At 37.5% G+C, this 20589-nt stretch overlaps 3 protein-coding genes across 3 annotated transcripts; all 3 read right to left on the bottom strand.

Moving 5' to 3' along the window:
* Positions 1-1074: 1074 nt before the first annotated feature.
* Positions 1075-4824, bottom strand: LOC139097273 (putative fatty acyl-CoA reductase CG5065). Its single transcript, XM_070649064.1, has 8 exons — positions 4356-4824; positions 4026-4160; positions 3848-3965; positions 2488-2537; positions 2099-2197; positions 1684-1985; positions 1367-1624; positions 1075-1197 (listed from the first exon to the last, which is right to left on the bottom strand). Exons 1-8 carry the CDS (start codon positions 4803-4805, stop codon positions 1116-1118), a joined length of 1494 nt encoding a protein of 497 aa, XP_070505165.1. The 5' UTR covers positions 4806-4824; the 3' UTR covers positions 1075-1115.
* Positions 4825-5221: 397 nt separating this feature from the next.
* LOC139097283 (putative fatty acyl-CoA reductase CG5065) lies at positions 5222-8401 on the bottom strand. Its single transcript, XM_070649078.1, has 8 exons — positions 8108-8401; positions 6708-6842; positions 6531-6648; positions 6386-6435; positions 6231-6329; positions 5876-6177; positions 5547-5804; positions 5222-5389 (listed from the first exon to the last, which is right to left on the bottom strand). The coding sequence occupies exons 1-8, from the start codon at positions 8282-8284 to the stop codon at positions 5308-5310; spliced, it is 1221 nt and encodes a 406-aa protein (XP_070505179.1). The 5' UTR covers positions 8285-8401; the 3' UTR covers positions 5222-5307.
* Positions 8402-10313: 1912 nt separating this feature from the next.
* Positions 10314-18742, bottom strand: LOC139097310 (neprilysin-2-like). Its single transcript, XM_070649118.1, has 13 exons — positions 18721-18742; positions 18023-18152; positions 17367-17548; positions 16977-17188; positions 16014-16190; positions 15861-15956; positions 15676-15797; positions 14428-14996; positions 14253-14371; positions 10975-11149; positions 10653-10796; positions 10483-10593; positions 10314-10424 (listed from the first exon to the last, which is right to left on the bottom strand). The coding sequence occupies exons 1-13, from the start codon at positions 18740-18742 to the stop codon at positions 10384-10386; spliced, it is 2100 nt and encodes a 699-aa protein (XP_070505219.1). The 3' UTR covers positions 10314-10383.
* Between the last annotated feature and the right edge of the window lie 1847 nt (positions 18743-20589).

Here is a 20589-nt window from a genome sequence, read left to right as displayed (position 1 = left end):
TCAGGAAGATATTTTGTCCTTTATAAAATTCAGCAATTGAAAGTTGTGATTTGTTCATTTTATTTGATGTAGGCTGCTTGGTATTAAGGAGTCAGTGTCTTAAGCTGTCGTCTACTTGTAACAGGCACTAATCAGATGTAATTGTCACTAAATTTGTCACTGAAAATTACAACAATGAAGCTACAGACAATGTTGCAGCCACAATAGCTGTCAAAGCAATGATTAATCGATCCAAGCTTATTTAAGTAGCAAACTAAGGAATTTATTAGATTTAAAATGTAATTAAAGGATGAATAAATCACTGGACGTTAACTTCCAATATTTCTAGTAAAGATGAATATTTTCTAAGTAAAAATAAGTGCGAATAGTCGGCAGCATGTCCAGTCTCGTTGTAAACATGTAAGCGTACAAGGAAATATCAAGTTAACAACTGTTTACTGTTCACAGCATGTTCTATTTATAAATAAAACAACAAATTTATTTTTAAAATTTATTTAAGTATTTTAAGCTCATTATTAAGGTTTAACAGTCATTCAAAAACCCTGGATCTTATACACTTACTTAATTACCCCTAATATGTAAAGAGACTGCTTTACGGTACCTTAGTGCTATTTCTGATCCATGAAAGCATGCCTTTTGCCTGTTAGGGTACTTGAATAGCACAAGTCAGTCCTCAATCCAAAATCCGGTACAAGGGTCATACCGTAACTTGCTCTGTTAATGGCAAGACAATGTTTGTACAAAGCAGTTATTTTTAACTTCTATCTATTAGTATTTTAACATTTACGGCGGCTTACCAATGAGCCGAGACACACAGGTTGTCCACCACTAACGACAAAAGGAATCGAATACATAGAAAAGTACGGAAAAAAGATCAGAGTTGATAGCACATTTTGATGTAAATTTCCAATTCTAATGGTAAAGCTCAAAAGCAAAGTAGTCTAAGTCAGTGGTGGGTAAACTGGACGTGAAAGGTATGCCGTAGCACAAAATAGGTTGCTCACCACTAGTCTAAGCTAAGTCTAATTAAAAAATAATTCTTCTAGTTAACAATTAAGATTCGATTTATTATAAACATATAAATACATGACTTATTATATCAAATTATTGAATAATTATACGCCTGAGCTCTTCCATATTAAGAACAATCCAGCTGCACCAGTTGACAATTTTACAAAATAATTTGTGTATTTTAGTCTGTAAAAGAACCAAAAAAATGTTAAAAATTTCCTAAAAAATCTCAAAATTAACTTCAATTCCGTTCAAAAATTACGTAACGTTCTTAGACTGGAGATGAGGATGATGAGGGGCAAGGCTGGGCAGTTGAGAGCAGGAGACGTTACGCAACATGTGAACAGATCCTTACTTAGTCAGTCTCCTCATTAATGCTGGCGATTTCATGTCTTTTTCCTTTACGATAAACTTTCTCATTCCAAAATAGTAATCCTGCATGTATTGCTTCCAGTTGATTGTTCTTGGATCAAAATTAAATTCCTTCTTGTCAGCTTCACTCATCGAATTCAGGACATTATTAAAGTTTTTGGCTTGAAATACATATGGAATTGAGGTGACAAATATTGTAGCTTGATAGCCGTCTTTGACTTGCTTTTGGAGTCTGTATGCTCTATAAAATCATAAATTATTGTTAGCATAACCAATCATAGTATGAATCAGTTTACATACCTGGCCTTCTGTCCAGTCACTTTAGCAGCCAAATCCATCAAGTATGCTGGCATTAAATGAGTCAACGCGACATCGATGTGATGACCAATTTCTGTCTTGTGCATTCGTACTTGTGGATACCAAAATACGTTACTTGGAGGGTACTTCCTTCCTAAATCTCTCGAGTCATTGATGTAATCTTTCCATAATAGCTTATTAGTTGATCCAGTTGTGCTGAAGTAAATGTACGGGTTGTGAACCATTGAATCTGATTTTATGTCAATTTCACGTTTCCATGGTGCTGCAATTGTCAAGTTTGATGTCTGAAATGATGATATATATTAGAATATTCAAGGCAATTTAGGGACTATTCAGTTATTAGGTCCTAATTAAGGTTAAGGGCCCTTAACCTTAATGAATTGTAATTTTCACTTACAAAGTCAACAGGCACAAAATCGGCAGCAGCTGATTTGTATGGCATAAATGTTGATCGATAAACTCCTTTGGCAATTAAGTAAATGTATCTTGAGGCTCCCTGTAAGTTGGAATAAATGTTTGTAATTGTCGATTGTCCCAAAAGTCACACGAAGGAGAAAAGACGAAATAAGTTGCATCTAGGCGGGTTTTGGTCAACGACACAACGGGAAACCCCCGGGAAAAACCAGCGTTGCATTGTGTCGTTGACTAACAATTCATCTAGGCAGATATGAAGCTGGTTTGATGATGGATTTTGCGGGATTAATGCCTAAGACACTTGTTTTCGTCATTTCTACGTCATGTGCATTTCAGACAGAAGATTAAAAAAATTAGTGAAATTTTACAAACCGTTAAACTGTCAATCCATCCGATATGTGGCTCAGATAAGCTTGCACCAACTAAAATTAAAGAAGAAATCACAAAAATAGGGAAATTTTAGCTGTCGGTTCGTTTAAGACTAAATAAAATTGAAACAGACGTTAATATTCCAAACTTGCAGAAGATATCGAAAGATAGTGGTGTCTTTAGTCATTCCCTACACGCGGCAATGAGCCTTTATGCGTCTCAACCAAGGAAGTAAGTAAGTAAGTAAGTATGAATAAAGACAACTAAAGCAATTAATATCGGCAGAATGAAATGTAAGAATGACCACACTTTTGAAATCGGTTACGGTATTAGAAATACAGGCAAAGCTATGAAGGAGTTAGGGCAGTGGTGGTCAACCTTTTGTTTTTTCGAAGCACACCTTGGTGGTAAGCTTTGACCAAAACCGCACATGACATTCAGTTCATGGCATTTCCAAACAATTTTTGGCGGCGCATTATTGTATCTCGGTATAAAGGCTGCCCAGAACTGGTTTACGAGGTTCTGATCAAACATACTCTACGTTATTGATGCTTTAAAATGAAAAAAGTCAGACGATTCTGGGGAAAGCCGCAGATAAAGCGCTACAGTGCAACTGCAAAGGATTATAAATCAATTTACCCACTTTTTTAATACCCTGAAATTCGCGTTCGATATCAATAATCGCGTACTGTAATTCGTCATACCTAAATGCAATTTCTACTGTCTTAATGCAGCGTCCTTATCAATTTAATGAAAAGAATTCTCATAAGCTTAACTTAATCTAGCTTTATAAATAAAATTGATAATTATTTGATAACAACGATGACATTATTGGGAATTCCCATATGATATCCAAGAAACCAGTTTATGGTTTGATATTAAAGGATTTTATGGATATATTTAGAAGTGGATATATTTAGCATAGGGGTGACCTTTTAAGCAAATGCCATAAACTGCAGTAATAGACTCAGTGCGCCTAAGGATTCTCGTGATCAAGATCAAGACTACTAAGACTCAGTTTCGGCCGATTTCAAGGAATTCCCTAGTAGAGGTGATTTCGTTTCTGGTCTTGGTCTTGGTCTCGGTCTCGGTCTCGGTTTCGTTCTCGGTCTCGGTCTTTGTCTTGTAAATTCATCCAAAAAATCAAGACATCCAGAAACCCAAATTAATTGAAAGATCAGTCTCTGATGAGAATTGAATCCATCTCCTCACAAAAGAGTGAAACAAATTTCAAGCCTGTTGCTTAACAACTCGACCACAGAGGCTTATACACTACATATTTCCCTATATATGACCCGATACCTTCAGATTCCACTCTGCTCCCATACACCACACTTACTATTTTAAATATATTAACTCTTACCCATTGATGGCTTTATGATAATTACTGGCAAGTTTTTCTCTCGTTTGATCAAATTTTCTGCCAGATTTTTCGTAAATGTGTACGTGTTGACATGTTTTCCCAGCAAAATTGGAGTCATCTGTTGATTAAAATAAGGAATTAACTTCTAAGAGTTTAAGGAAGTAACACACAATATTACCTTATTGACTGTTTCATCTGGCAATCGATCAGCTAATTCAATTATGTCATCTGGATCGTACAATGTTGGATAAACTTGTTCCTTAACATCGAGTTCAAACCAGTTTGCAAAGGCAGTTGAGATGTGGACGAATGACTGTAATTTGACATTTTTATGATAAAATTTAGGATTAATTTTTGAAAATTCTAAGACAAAATTAGCAAATTTTTGAGACTGAGATCAAGTTTAAGACTAGAAAGTCTTGGTCTTGGTCTCGTAATCACTTAGTCTGGGCCCTAAAAGTGGCGACCCCACATTTGAGTCCTACCAACACTCAATTAATTCACTCACTTTAAGATTTTTCATATCTTTAGCCAAATTAAGCAGTTCCCTAATTGACCTCAAATTTGTATTGACAGCAATCTTGAGTGGCTCATTAAAATCAATTGTTGCCGCCGAATGCATGACAATTGAGACTTTATCTTTGAGAATTTGTTGGTCTTCCTTGGATATTCCCAATTCAAGCATCGCAACATCGCCTTCAATTAAAATAATTTTATTCAATGCCTGTGGATTTTGTTCGCGCAACAAATCAAATGCTGGCGATGATGTGATTTCCTCAAGTCGTTCATTTATGCTTTTGCCTTTTTTTGAACGACACAGCAAGTAAATATTTTCAATTCCTGGACATGACCGGAGAAGCTTCTCGACTAGAACTTTGCCAATAAAGCCAGTTCCGCCCGTCAGGAAAATATTTTGTCCTTTATAAAATTCAGCAATTGAAATTTGTGATTCGTTCATTTTTATTTGCGTGTTTAGAGTCACAAGTTTGGACAGAAACTGAAGACACAAAAAAAAGTTCTTTTTATAGCTTAACTATTTTTATGTATTTTCATTATTTATCTTATCACGAAAGCAAAATCCTTTCAAATCTATGTTTTTTTTTTTGGAATTTTTTTTCTAATTCTTATCACTGAGAAACAAAGGTTGTTAGTGCTCAAGTCAATGTACAGCCTTGGATTCAGTGATCATGCATTGATGGAGTTGCTCAGAGTTACTAAGTGCTGAGTTTTATGCTTTTGTAGACATTTTTACATTTTATAGGCTGAGTTCTTCAATTTTTTATAATTTTTTGATATCCCTCAGTTCCCGTAGCCCCCTCTTCATCCAGCACCACCCCTGAAATGACCTAATTGAAAAGACAGCATTAACAATGCTTAGTGAATATTTAAATAAAATCAATAAGATTCGATTTATTATGGATATTGAAATACATGACTTATTATATCAAATAATTGAGTTATTATACGCCTGAGCTCTTCCATATTAAGAACAGTCCAGCTGCACCAGTTGACAATTTTACAAAATAATTTGTGTATTTTAGTCTGTAAAAGAACCAAAAAAATGTTAAAAAATTCTTAAAACATCAAAATTAACTTCAATGCCGTCCACAAATTACGTAACGTTCTTAAGCTGGAGATGGGGATGAAGAGGGGCAAGGCTGGGCAAGAGACGTTCCTTAATATGTGAACAGATCCTTACTTAGTCAGTCTCCTCATTAATGCTGGCGATTTCATGTCTTTTTCCTTTACAATAAACTTTCTCATTCCAAAATAGTAATCCTGCATGTATTGCTTCCAGTTGATTGTTCTTGGATCAAAATTAAATTCCTTCTTGTCAGCATCACTCATTGAATTTAAGACATTGTTAAAGTTTGTGGCTTGAAAAATAAAAGTATTTTTTGTGGCAAAAATTCCTTCTTTATATCCGTCTTTGACTTGCTTTTGGAGTTTGTATGCTCTGGAAGGTATGAATGGTATTAAGCACATAGAAGCAGAATTGACAGGACTTGAATCCATCAATTTACATACCTAGCCTTCTGTCCAGTCAATTTAGCAGCCAAATCTATCAAGTATGCTGGAAATAAGTGAGTCAATGCGACATCCATGTTATAACTATTCTCTGACTTGCGCAGTCGTACTTGCGGATACCAAAATGCCTTACTAGGAGGGAACTGCCGCCCTAAATCAACTGAAAATTGGAAATAATCTTTCCAAAGTATTGGATTAGTTGATCCAGTTGTGTTGAAGTAAATGTACGGACTTGGAACTAGTGAGTTTGATCTTATGTCCATTTCACGTTTCCATGGTGCAGCAATTGTAAAGTTTGATGTCTAAATTGATGGAATTAGTCAAAATATTCAAAAGAATGGGAGGAACAACTTACAAAGTCAACAGGCACAAGGTCGATAATTGTTGCTTTATTTGGCAAGACTGTAACTCGATAAACTCCTTTGGCAATAAAGTAAATGTATCTTGAGACTCCCTGTAAGTTGAACACATGATAATTATGGATATATTAGACTGGATATGGCTACATACCGCAAAACTGTCAATCCATCCAATGTGTGGCTCCGATAAGCTTGCACCAACTGAAATTACAAAAAAAGACACAAAAATTTGATAAGTCAAAGGAATTCCGATTGGACAATCAAATAAAGCAGTTCTATCCAGTTACAGTCCTTACCCAAGGATGGCTTTATGATAATTACTGGCAAATGCTTCTCTCGCTTGATCAAATTTTCTGCCAGAGTTTTTGTGAATGTGTACGTGCTGAGGTGCTTGCCGAGAAGAATTGGAGTCATCTGTTGATTAAAGACACTAAAGTGAATTAGGAAGTCAAGGAAGTCACACAAAATATCACCTTATTGACTGTCTCATCTGGTAATCGATTAGCTAATTCAATTATGTCATCTGGATCGTACAATGTTGGGTAAACTTGTTCCTTAACATCTCGTTCAAACCAGTTTGCGTAGGCCGTTGAGATATGAACAAATGACTGAAAATAATATAAGCTTTGTTAAGCTTTGGCTTAATATTTCAAAATTTTTAATTAATCCCCAAAAATCTTATCAATTCTCTGAACAAAGTCAAAAAGCATATCGAGTTCGGTACGTTGTCGTATCGTATGACAAGACGCGTGGTCGTCCTGATGGGACAGCGATGGCTATTTTTGACACTTTTTAGGGAGAAATGTGCAGTTCGGTCGCATCGTACTGCTCGGAAAATTAACAAAATATCTGAAAATACCTAATTTATTGACTAGAAATTCGACATGGACACAAAATTCCGGAATCCTTTAAAGGAAATTCAGAAATGGTAAAACAGATCGTAGATCGCAGTGCCTTTTCGTCATCGACGGACCCTAATCTTTATTCTATCTATCTAACAAGCCATAGACAGTCCATAGGTTCCAGAGTTTGCAGAACTTTGAAGTCTGGACTCCAAAAGTCCACAAAGTCCGTACTCCATTTTTTTCTGGAGTCCGGAATCCGGTGGAGGCACATCCACATTGGCCGATCAATGTGGAATTCCAAAATTCCCAATAATTGACAAAATGTCTCTAAATTTACCCGAACGACACACGGCGTAAAAATATCTGATAATCCAACCTCAGACCAACTTGACCATCAGCTTGACAGAATCATCCTAAGACTAGATATTCAGCAATTTCTATGTCATGTGATTTTTGAGTAATGTCTGAATTTGTCTCCATTTTTGGGATTAATACTGAATCTGAGATGAAATTTGTCTATTTATCACAGGTCTAGTCTGTCACAGGTGATTCCTTCGACAGGTCAGGTCACTGACAGGCCAAAGAGATCTACTTGTCATCAAGTAACGACCTGTGACAGGTTGGTAAATCTATCCTGAATATTATAAAATAAAAAAAAAATAAACATTAGCTTTGCAGACCTTAAGGTCCATAGCTGCGCGTTTATATGCGTTTCATGGCTATTGGGAGTTTAAAGAGGGAGGATACGCCAGATCTCTCGCTCAAACCTAGACCTACAGTTTATAGTGGAATCCGAACCACATTTTACTGAATATTATAGTCTTTTTTAGATACTAAAGTTGACCTAAATTTTCATGATTAAATGTCGATTCGTAAAAAGACATGACCTGTCACAAGTTTTTTCTTGTTGCCTATGTACAGGCAACACAGATGACAGGCGCTGTATTCGAGTAGGCAACACTTCTCACAAGCAAAAATTACAACAGATCTGTAGCCTGTCACAGACACCCTTTCTGGACTTTACTCACTTTTAGATTTTTCATATCTTTAGCCAAATTAAGCAGTTCCCTAATTGACCTCAAATTTGTATTGACAGCAATCTTGAGTGGCTCATTAAAATCAATTGTTGCAGCTGAATGCATCACAATTGAGACTTTATTCTTGAGAATTTGTTGATCTTCCTTGGATATTCCCAATTCGAGCATCGCAACATCGCCTTCAATTAAAATAATTTTATTCAATGCCTGTGGATTTTGTTCGCGCAACAAATCAAATGCTGGCGATGATGTGATTTCCTCAAGTCGTTCATTTATGCTTTTGCCTTTTTTGAACGACACAGCAAGTAAATATTTTCAATTCCTGGACATGACCGGAGAAGTTTCTCGACTAGAACTTTGCCAATAAAGCCAGTTCCGCCCGTCAGGAAGATATTTTGTCCTTTATAAAATTCAGCAATTGAAATTTGTGATTCGTTCATTTTTATTTGCGTCTTAAAAGTCACAAGTCTGGACATAAACTGAATTTAAAATTCATAATTTTTATTTTAATTTATCTTATCAAAAAAAAAAAAAAAAGAATTGAAATACTTTTTATATAGAACGTTAATCTTTATATTTTTGATTGGAATTTTCCCCACAACTGATTGAGAATTACGCCGCAATTTTTATTTTTTTTGATAAGTATTGGATAATTTTTTTTTTGAAATTTTGGCACGTCTACATACACTCGAAGAAATAAAAGAAAATATTTATGAAGAAATTGGAGTTTAGTGTCAAAAAATAGAATTTTCAGGCATTCTTGACCCTAACAGACACAGAGCATGCTTTCATGGTGCATAAATATTACTACGGTACCCAAAAGCTGTCAATTAGTCTGTTAAGTCACCGCAAGACTTAAGACCTTAATAGAACAAATTGGGTAACTGGTCAAATATTAGGCATCATGCTAGTCTGACTGAATATTGGATCAATTGACCGACTTGTGGCTCATTCCTCACAAATAAAGACTCCAGGTATGATTCCTGAGACAATCATCAAATTCCCTAACAAAAACACCAAATTCTAGGAAATCTAGAATTCTAGAAGTGACATTCGACAAGATATTGACTCTCACCACTTAAAGACTGTATTATTTCATCATCATCCTCTCAATCTCAATTGGAAGATTAAGAAACACGATGTCTGACGATAAAGCTGACTGAAATGTCAAGTGGATGTCTTCTTAAGATATCCACTAGCCTTCTTGATTTGAAGGCCGTACATATCAATTGTGATCCAAGTGATCTTTCATTAGTTTGCGTCTAAAACTGGCTTTATCGCTGTCAATCGCTAACAATTACCAATGTTAAGTACATTATCTAAATCCCACTAAATACATTTGGCAAGTGATCTAGCTAAGTACCACGACAAAGATTGAGTAGAGCCCAATCTAAATTGCTTTGTCTGAAGAGTGAATTTCCGATGCCGAAATCGAGACCGACACTTTTCGGGTAGTTCAAAATACGACGAGACTTTCCGGGTAGTCTCTGTCTTGGTCTCAGAATTGGGTTACCTTAACATAAGATAAACAATATCTCCTGATCAACAGAAACTCATATTTCAACATTAGTGATCTAAGGCTTCCTTAAACTCCATGACCCCTAGACCAAGATCTATCTATAGCTTATGTCTGCCAATTAGCAATACCAAGTCCAATACTATCTCTATCGATTGCTTGCTTCCAAGAATTCTTTGGTCATCAGCTCTTATACCATATACAAAGTCAATTTTAATGAACATATTTAATGGAACACATTTATTAGCTACTTTCAGCTTATAAGAACGTATTCTGGAGGGGGGAGGAATATGGATTAGGGTAAACGCTGACCCTTTTTGGACATAACCCTCTCCTGGTTCCAAAAAAAAGAAAAATCCGAAGGTATTCTGAAAATACAAAATTTTAAAAATTTTTCTCAATAAATCATGATACAAATGAATCACAGATCTGCATGCAGAAGCTAAAATACCCTCCATTAAGGAATACGTTAGAAAGTTGCAAGTAGATTGCGCATCACAAACGTCCAAATAAACCATAGTTGCATAAAATCAGGAGAAATTAGCTTAAATCTAATAATACAGTCAAAAATTGCTCCCTGAAATGTATTCTACCGACTGAACAGCATGCATGCGAACATTCGCATACAGGTTCGCATGTGACATATAAACCAATAAAGAGTTTAAAAAAATCATTCCATTTATTATGTCTAATTTAGAATAAATAAACAATTAAAAAAATGTGTAAAAAATTGCAAATTCGTCAGTTTTCATCACCAGACTTCGCATTTATGTGCTGGATTCATTTTTGAACCTATTTAAATAAATTAAAATTAAATTCAGATTTTACCCAAAAAATTCATCATCATTACCAATTGGACAGTTGAAATCCTTCGAGAACTCCTTCATATTGCTCAATGGACCTAAGACTCTGAATGGTCCTGGTGAGTGAACATTAACTGTAATTGCCAATTTCATTGCCTCTGCAAGAATTTTAACAATTTTAATTGACATTTAATCCACAAAAATACAAGATTCATACCTGGTCTGTGTACTGAGCACCAAGTTTGTGCTGTTGATATCCAAAATAGCTGATTTTGTGTGTATTTAAGTCCAGGAAGCTTCTTTTCAGATCCATTTTTGGCAACAAACTTTTGATATGCCAAATATGCCTCCTTAACTCCACCTGATTACCCAAAATAGTCACAAGTCAGTCAATCGATCCAAAATCCAGCATCATGCAGGCATGACTCGCATTTAAATCAAGTTACAGTCATGCCAGCATGGACACGGATTTTTGATAAATTAACCGACTTTTAATATTCAAATTAATGACTTAACATGCTGATTAATCAAGACATTACCATTGTCAGCAATATTCTCTCCTTGTGTATTGATTCCGTTCAAGTTAAGCTTCACATTTGGTTCCGTATAATTGCCATACTGTTCAATGATGCATCGTGCCTTCTCCAAATAAGCTTTTTTGGTCTCTTCTTCCCACCAGTCCACTAAATTGCCATCTAAGTCAAATTGACGACCCTGAAAATAGAGTCAAGTGTCATACATGTCACAGTATCATACATGGCACAGTGTCGTACATCTCACAGTGTCATACATGTCACACATTGTCATACATGTTACAGTGCCATACATGTCACAGTGTCATACATGTCACAGAGTCATACATGTCACAGTGTCATACATGTCACATTGTCATACATGTCACAGTGTCATACATGTCATAGTGTCATACATGTCACAGTGTCATACATGTCACAGTGTCATACATGTCACAGTGTCATAAATGGCACAATGTCATACATGTCACAGTGTCATACATGTCACAGTGTCATACATGTCACAGTGTCATGTACAGGACATAGGACAGTGTCATACATGTCACAGTGTCATACATGTCACAGTGTCATACATGTCACAGTGTCATACATGTCACAGTGTCATACATGTCATAGTGTCATACATGTCACAGTGTCATACATGTCACAGTGTCATACATGTCACAGTGTCATAAATGGCACAATGTCATACATGTCACAGTGTCATACATGTCACAGTGTCATACATGTCACAGTGTCATATATGTCACAGTGTCATGCATGTCACAGTGTCATGTACAGGACATAGGACAGTGTCATACATGTCACAGTGTCATACATGTCACAGTGTCATATATGTCACAGTGTCATGCATGTCACAGTGTCATGCATGTCACAGTGTCATACTTGTCACAGTGTCATACATGTCACAGTGTCACTCATGTCACGTAGTCGTACATGTCACAGTGTCATACATGTCACAGTGTCATACATGTCAAATTGTCATACATGTCACAGTGTCATACATGTTACAGTGCCATACATGTCACAGTGTCATACATGTCACAGAGTCATACATGTCACAGTGTCATACATGTCACATTGTCATACATGTCACAGTGTCATACATGTCATAGTGTCATACATGTCACAGTGTCATACATGTCACAGTGTCATACATGTCACAGTGTCATAAATGGCACAATGTCATACATGTCACAGTGTCATACATGTCACAGTGTCATACATGTCACAGTGTCATGTACAGGACATAGGACAGTGTCATACATGTCACAGTGTCATACATGTCACAGTGTCATACATGTCACAGTGTCATACATGTCACAGTGTCATACATGTCATAGTGTCATACATGTCACAGTGTCATACATGTCACAGTGTCATACATGTCACAGTGTCATAAATGGCACAATGTCATACATGTCACAGTGTCATACATGTCACAGTGTCATACATGTCACAGTGTCATATATGTCACAGTGTCATGCATGTCACAGTGTCATGTACAGGACATAGGACAGTGTCATACATGTCACAGTGTCATACATGTCACAGTGTCATATATGTCACAGTGTCATGCATGTCACAGTGTCATGCATGTCACAGTGTCATACTTGTCACAGTGTCATACATGTCACAGTGTCACTCATGTCACGTAGTCGTACATGTCACAGTGTCATACATGTCACAGTGTCATACATGTCAAATTGTCATACATGTCACAGTGTCATACATGTTACAGTGCCATACATGTCACAGTGTCATACATGTCACAGAGTCATACATGTCACAGTGTCATACATGTCACATTGTCATACATGTCACAGTGTCATACATGTCATAGTGTCATACATGTCACAGTGTCATACATGTCACATTGTCATACATGTTACAGTGCCATACATGTCACAGTGTCATACATGTCACAGAGTCATACATGTCACAGTGTCATACATGTCACATTGTCATACATGTCACAGTGTCATACATGTCATAGTGTCATACATGTCACAGTGTCATACATGTCACAGTGTCATACATGTCACAGTGTCATAAATGGCACAATGTCATACATGTCACAGTGTCATACATGTCACAGTGTCATACATGTCACAGTGTCATGTACAGGACATAGGACAGTGTCATACATGTCACAGTGTCATACATGTCACAGTGTCATACATGTCACAGTGTCATACATGTCACAGTGTCATACATGTCACAGTGTCATGTACAGGACATAGGACAGTGTCATACATGTCACAGTGTCATACATGTCACAGTGTCATACATGTCACAGTGTCATAAATGGCACAATGTCATACATGTCACAGTGTCATACATGTCACAGTGTCATACATGTCACAGTGTCATATATGTCACAGTGTCATGCATGTCACAGTGTCATGTACAGGACATAGGACAGTGTCATACATGTCACAGTGTCATACATGTCACAGTGTCATACATGTCACAGTGTCATACATGTCACATTGTCATACATGTCACAGTGTCATACATGTCACAGTGTCATACATGTCATAGTGTCATACATGTCACAGTGTCATATATGTCACAGTGTCATGCATGTCACAGTGTCATGTACAGGACATAGGACAATGTCATACATGTCACAGTGTCATACATGTCACAGTGTCATATATGTCACAGTGTCATGCATGTCACAGTGTCATGCATGTCACAGTGTCATACTTGTCACAGTGTCATACATGTCACAGTGTCACTCATGTCACGTAGTCGTACATGTCACAGTGTCATACATGTCACAGTGTCATACATGTCAAATTGTCATACATGTCACAGTTTCATATATGTCACAGTGTCATACATGTCACAGTGTCAAACATGTCACAGTGTCATACATGTCACAGTGACATACATGGTCACAGTGTCATACATGTCACATTGTCATACATGTCACCGTGTCATACATGTCACAGTGTCACACATGTCACATTGTCATACATGTCACCGTGTCATACATGTCACAGTGTCATACATGTCACATTGTCATACATGTCAAATTGTCATACATGTCACAGTGACATACATGGTCACAGTGTCATACATGTCACATTGTCATACATGTCACCGTGTCATACATGTCACAGTGTCATACATGTCACATTGTCATACATGTCAAATTGTCATACATGTCACAGTGTCATATATGTCACAGTGTAATTCATGGCACAGTGTCATACATGTCACAGTGTCATACATGTCACATTGTCATACATACAATGAATCTCCACAAAAGTTACCTTATCATCAAATCCATGTGTAATTTCATGTCCAATAACAACACCAATTGCACCATAATTCAAGTAACGTGGACGATCAGCTGAGAAGAACTGACCCTGAAGGATGCCAGCCGGAAATCCTTAAAAAGACATCAAAAATGATTCAATTCCATTTTTCTAAACATCCTCAACTTACCAATACTATTCTTATTAGGTGAATAATAAGCATTAACAATTGCAGCACCTGAATGACTAATCCAGTCTGTCTTATTGACTGGTTCACGGAGCTTCTTAAACGACCGGTAAGTTCCAAACTTATTAATATTCAATATTGACTCAAAATATTTATCTTGATCCACGCTGACTGTCTTATAATAATCAATAAGCTTCTCATCATCCATCAACTCATCCGGATATCCAATATGATGTGTCATGTTCCTTGCTTTTGCCAATGCAGCCGATCGTGTCTTTTCGTCCATCCACGATACAGATTCCAATATTTTAATAAATTCTTCTCGAATTGATTCGACCATTTCAAGTGCAGCTGCTTTTGAGTCATGCTTAAAATATTTACGGACATACATGGCACCGGTTGCTGCACCGAGACTTCCTGATGCAACGCTAATGCACTCCTTCCAACGTGGTGCTTGCTCTTGTTTGCCACTTAATGCTGTGCTGAATTGAAGTCGACGTCTTCTGAGGTCTTCAGTTAATAAGGATGTTGATGATACAGTCATTCTCCACATGACGTAGTTGGCGATTGTTCTGTTGGAGGGGAGGAATTGAGATTTTGAGGTTAGGTTTGGGGTTTTTTGGGGGTAATTTTGTATTGTAAAGGTTAAACATGCTGCTGGCTGGATGGCATGTGACATGAAACTATTGTCGGGTAGGAAAATGCTGTCAATTCTATATGGACGTCTACATATGACCCACCTACCCCCTTACCCCAAGTCAAGCAAGGGCTTTTTTGGATTCAACAATGATTTTTTATGGGATTTTTGAATCCAAAAATATTTGAAAATTGAATAATTTGGTCTAAAATAGAGGAAGATGGGTTGATCCAGCACCCTTTCATTACCCTTGTCCCCTTAGATGGGTTGAACCAGTCCGCTTCCTGCCCTTCTACCCTCTAGATGGGTTGAACTCGATTCCTTCCTTCCCATCCCCCATTAAATGGGTTAAACCTCCCCTTCCGTCTCATCTGCCCTTATATGGGTTGATCCAGCCCCCTCCTTCCCCTACCTCCCCTTTAGATGAGTTTAATCACCCCTCTTCCTTCTCCTCCCTTCTTAGATAGATTGAACCATTTCCCTACCTTTGCATTCCCCAAATGTTGAGTATTGCCAAGGGTTTAACCAGGATGGGCCTCTCCCTCTTCCCTAGATGAGTTGAACCAGTCCCCTTCCTTACCATATCCCCCCTTAGACACCCCCATTGATCTTACCTTTTGGGTGTCTTCTCCAAAAGTGGTCCCAAAGCATCAAAGAAGCTTAATACACTGACATTAATGATCTCGTCATCCGTCACTTGACTGACATTTGGTAAAATTGCATTGAAATAATCAAGCTGAAATTGAATTTTTGACATTATTTAACTCAATTTAATCCAAATTAAGACCGATAAACCTACCCAATTATTATATGGATATCTAGCCTGTACTGCCTTAATTGTCATTGCATTGTAAAGTGCCGTCACATTTCTTCGCTTCTCTTTTGGTAAACAAATCTAGAAATTCGTGGATTAAAGCTACAATCTGTGATAAATGTTCAATAAATTCCTTACTTCAGCCAACGCAAACTCAAATTCAAGAACATCCTTCATTTCCTTTTCTGCTGTTTTTCTATCAGCTCCATATAGAACAGCCAAGTCCACTTGATATGAGTGATATGCTTGTACAATTGGATTATCAAGTCCTTTTGATAAATATTCACGACTTAGTCCTAATGCTGATTGATCAATCTAGGGATAGGGTAGAGGAAATTAGAATAGATATAAGGACATGAGCGTAGTACAATCCCCATATTGTGAATGATGCTTAAGGCAGTGGTGGGCAACCTTTTGCAGCATACGATCGGTGCCATCAAAAATGCTTAGAATTGCATTTTAAACCGCACAGGCTGAGGCTTATCACCAATGTATGCCGCGAAAGGTTGCCCATCCCTGCCTTAAGCATGCACGTTAATGTGTCGCGGCAAACAGGTTGCCTACTACTGGCTTAGAGGTTGAGAGGGGAAAGGGGTCAAGTTTGTTCAAGTTAAAAATGCTTTTTATAGCGTTACTTAATTTATGAATGATTGCTAAAGAATTGACCCAAACCCTTCAACGCCCTCAGGGGCATATTAAAGGACATTGGGTTGATATTCAACCCTAGGGGGCTCCCCCTCCTGCCAACCCTTTTCAGTGTCCAGAAAAACCGGTTTAATTTGCTAAATTTGCCTAAATTATTGCGATCTACGCCAAAAAGATTCACAATTTTCTTCAAAAAAGAAGCGGTTTAGGGGTCGACCCCCATACATCTAACCCTCTTTCCCGAAATGTGCCCCCTGAAAAACCCCTCTTCCTTTGCCTGATTACTGCCACGCCCCTGATTACTGAGACAGAGTTGAATTGTACCTAGGATCTCAATCTGATATTAAGCTACATTCAGCATTAAGTAGCTGATCCCAAAACCCCTTACATCCCTATCTCTAAGCCCCCTATAATCCCCCACATCATCCAAAACAACAATTAATTACATCAACTTACATCCACAAGACGCTTTGTTGTATTCTTCAAATCAATATCAATTGAAAAGTCAAAGATATAATCCGTTGAGTAGCCATACTTGTTGAAATCTTTAACTGACTGTTGCCATGTCCATTTTGACTCGTTCCAGTCGTTTCCCATTAAGACAGGCCATCCGCCAAGTTGTTCATGGATGTCAGTCAACGGTTTTGTGCCACGTTGTTCAATTAGTGCTGTGGAGATGGAAATGAAATTGTTAGGAAATTGATATATGGGGTCGATCACATGTTACGTAACACGGAGCATTCTGTATAGTGAGTGGGGAAGTGGAGAAGTGGGGAAGTGGGAAATTGTGGAAGTGGAGAAGTGGGGAAGTGGAGAAGTGGGGAAGTGTTCTCTAATTTTACTTACTTTTATTCATACATGCTAGATACAACTTCTTAATATTTTTAAAAGGTTCAATGTCATTGACCTTAATTGGTGATGTGATGATCGACTTAAGCTGTTCCTTTAGTTTATCGGTAACAACAGTAAATGATCCAACTGATGTCTTGTCTTCCGGAATGGATGTATCTTTGACAAATTGATTGCAACTGTGGAATTTGAAGGAATTTTTGTTAGAATTTTTTGGATAATATCAGAGGTTGACAACCCTACAATCGTATAGCAGAGTTGGACTCAGGGTCAGACCTGTCATAGTTAGGGATTTCAATCCAGGTCCAAAATTTAAATCCCGATATTACAGTAATGGAAGTTCGTGCCGAATACGTCATATGACCAGACGTACCCAACAATGTACTTAGCTACCATTTAGAACAGTCCCAGCTATGTTCCTGTTTCTTACTACATATCGATCCCGGGCTGCACTATGCGACGATTTGTCTCGAATCACCCGTCATTGTGTCATCTGACCAATTCCGCGTCATACACTTGATGCGACGACATATCTAGCTCATTTTGCCAGAGGCGTAGCAAGATGGTGGGGGCATTGGGGGTACAGACCCTCCTTCCGAGATCAGGCCACGTACATTGTGCTGTTAAAGATCTACAACTAATCTATGACTAACCTGAACTTATAAAAGTCATCACATGGATCAATATCTTGATCAATTTTCTCCAAAATTCTTGCTGCAGCATGGACACATCCTGGTGTTAAGCAGATATCTTCATAAGGATTGTTAACTTTTGGTTCAATATCTGCTGATATAATGTTGATTTTAGGTGAGTTAAAGGCATCAGCAGTTGACACAGAACCCAGCAGCACACACAACAAAATCATCAATTTTACGATGGAATTCCTCTGTCGAACTCGATTCCTAAGTACCAAATAAAATATATAAAAAATATAAAAAAAAGTAAACAAAAATTGGGTAACCCAAAAAAGAATTTTTTTTATTCCTGTTTATTTTGTGTCGTTTCTTCTTTCATGTCTTTCGTTCATTCACATTTGATCTAAATAAGAAACGCATGTGCCATTTACGATCATCATCAAACTGTTACAGTGATCTGATTAAATTTTATGGTAATTTTTTTTTTTTGTAAGTTTTGAGGACATTGACTTTCTAGTTCTAGTTCTAGTTAAGTCAGATTTAACTCTATCTACCCCTGATACTATATAAACGACCCCTTCCCCCTCCCCTTAATGACTTGTTTATACGGTAATATTAAGGTATGGTGTGACTTATATGTGACATTATAACAAGTGAAATGGAGTAATCTGGTGAGGGGTCGTTCACAAATTACGTCCGTATAACCCCACGCTCACCAGCACTAAATAAATAACACATGTCGCAGATATCACTAAGAATCAAGTGTCAGGTAGACTTATCTCTGTTTCTGGATCAGAATCTATGCAATTTAGGCTCTCTTAGGATCGAAGTATTCACCATTTACACGTTGTATTACTATTTATTTAAAAATGTCAAAAATGTCACAAAAATTCAACCTTAGAGTGGAGCTTAAGAGCAATTAAGTATTAAGTGAACGACCCATAACGTAGAAGTCAAGAGCAATCTGACACAAAGCACGAGCCACGTGCCACCAGGCACCAGGTTGACTTAACTGTAGTTTGGGGTCAGATTTGGTAAAATATGGACTCTCTTGGAACTAGAATTTTCGGCATTTTTGCATTGTGTGTCTTACTGATTGGGAATAATTCACTTATTAAGTAACACCATCTCTATGAATCTCAACCCGACCTTGTTAGGAACCGTTCACTTATTACGTTACAAAAAAAAATTCCAGACTTCCCCTCCCCTCTTGTTACAAAATTTCCATAATAAGTGAACGATCCCTTATATATCTACAGCAGTGGTGGGCAACCTGTGTGCCGCGGCTCTCAAAATTTTTGAAAATGCCATGAACTAAATGCCTAAAGCGGTTTCGTTCGAGGCTTATCACCAATGTGTGCCGCAAAAAACAATTGTTGCCTACCGCTGGTCTACAGGCTGACATTAATCTGACGAAAATTGAGGGCTGGCGACTGAGGTGACACAGAAGTCTTTGCATGTTCCGTAATAATTGAACAGCCCCTTGACCCCTTTGGCATTGTTATTCCTCTTAAATTCTTGGTTTCAATCTTAATGTCTCACGTCACTTATGCTAAACTATTCACTCTACACCAACTTACCTTACATCTAGCCGAGTCATTATGAAACAATTTAACGTGCTGTAGATGCAAACTTTACACTATTTATTGATTATCTAACACAATTTTACAAACAATTTTAAATCCACAGTCAGAGAGCTTTTAACCAGTCACAATCTACACCGTCGTGTGTTTCAAACAGAACTCAACATTTGTGCTTCAAATGATCAAGATTTTATATTGCTTAACACTTTCTATCCAAGTTCTCATTTCTCTCAATTTTTTTTTTGAAAGTCTTTTTCTCTTTGCTTACTCAGCGAGATTGTTTGTTGACTTAAGGTACGATACAGTATATATATTCTGGTCATAAATTATAATGTGGTGACGAATGTTTGGTTTTTTGGAGAGTAAGATGGTGTTTGTAATTGACATGGTAATTGATAATGTATTATTAGATAAGGGGACGTTCATTGACTAGATGTGCATTGGATATGGTTCGATTAAGAATCTTTAAATTTATTCTAAATGTGCCATATACCCGAAAGGCATACGAAGTAAGGAGTGTGTTTTAAGAGAAGGGGTTCAAACCCCATTTACCCTCTTGCCTTCTTCTTTCCTATTTTGTCAGCAGACTGAGATGTATCTGGCGTTTTAACGTGGTAGCTTGGTAGTATGATGATGTGGTAGTATGGTAGCTTGGATTCGTGGTAGATTGGCAGCTTGGTTGCTTGGTTGCATGGTAGATTGGTTGCATGGTAGCTTTGTAGTTTGGTTCCGTGGTAGTTTGGTTGCATGGTAGCTTGGTTGCATGGTAGCTTGATTGCATAGTTGCTTGGCTGCATGGTAGCTTAATTGCATGGTAGCTTGATTGCATAGTAGCTTGGTTGCATGGTTGCTTGGCTGCATGGTAGCTTGATTGCATGGTAGCTTGATTGCATAGTAGCTTGATTGCATGGTAGCTTGGTTGCATAGTAGCTTAGTTGCATGGTAGCTTGGTAGTATGGTTGCATGGAAAAATGGCCGCTTGGCAGCTTGGTTGAATGGTAG

The sequence above is a fragment of the Chironomus tepperi genome, unplaced genomic scaffold, assembly GCF_022539635.2.
Source record: "Chironomus tepperi strain 1889 unplaced genomic scaffold, CSIRO-AGI_Ctep_v1 contig_419, whole genome shotgun sequence".
NCBI lineage: Eukaryota > Metazoa > Arthropoda > Insecta > Diptera > Chironomidae > Chironomus > Chironomus tepperi.
The sequence above is the reverse complement of the archived record's forward strand: the minus strand, read 5'-3'. Positions and strand labels throughout refer to the sequence as shown.

What these genes read in the sequence shown, in the direction of transcription:
- LOC139097273 (XM_070649064.1), bottom strand. Translation starts at nt 4,805, where the DNA reads ATGAACGAATCACAAATTTCAATTGCTGAATTTTATAAAGGACAAAAT. An exon ending in GTGACTGGACAGAAGGCCAG is followed by an intron (nt 1,625 to 1,683) that starts GTATGTAAACTG and finishes ATGATTTTATAG; the next exon opens with AGCATACAGACTCCAAAAGC. An exon ending in TTAATGAGGAGACTGACTAA is followed by an intron (nt 1,198 to 1,366) that starts GTAAGGATCTGT and finishes GTTCTTTTACAG; the next exon opens with ACTAAAATACACAAATTATT.
- LOC139097283 (XM_070649078.1), bottom strand. Translation starts at nt 8,284, where the DNA reads ATGCTCGAATTGGGAATATCCAAGGAAGATCAACAAATTCTCAAGAAT. An exon ending in CAGATGAGACAGTCAATAAG is followed by an intron (nt 6,649 to 6,707) that starts GTGATATTTTGT and finishes TTTAATCAACAG; the next exon opens with ATGACTCCAATTCTTCTCGG. An exon ending in ACCTTGTGCCTGTTGACTTT is followed by an intron (nt 6,178 to 6,230) that starts GTAAGTTGTTCC and finishes CCATCAATTTAG; the next exon opens with ACATCAAACTTTACAATTGC.
- LOC139097310 (XM_070649118.1), bottom strand. Translation starts at nt 18,742, where the DNA reads ATGTGTTATTTATTTAGTGCTG. An exon ending in GATGACTTTTATAAGTTCAG is followed by an intron (nt 17,549 to 18,022) that starts GTTAGTCATAGA and finishes CAAATTCCACAG; the next exon opens with TTGCAATCAATTTGTCAAAG. An exon ending in GGATTTCAACTGTCCAATTG is followed by an intron (nt 10,425 to 10,482) that starts GTAATGATGATG and finishes TTATTTAAATAG; the next exon opens with GTTCAAAAATGAATCCAGCA.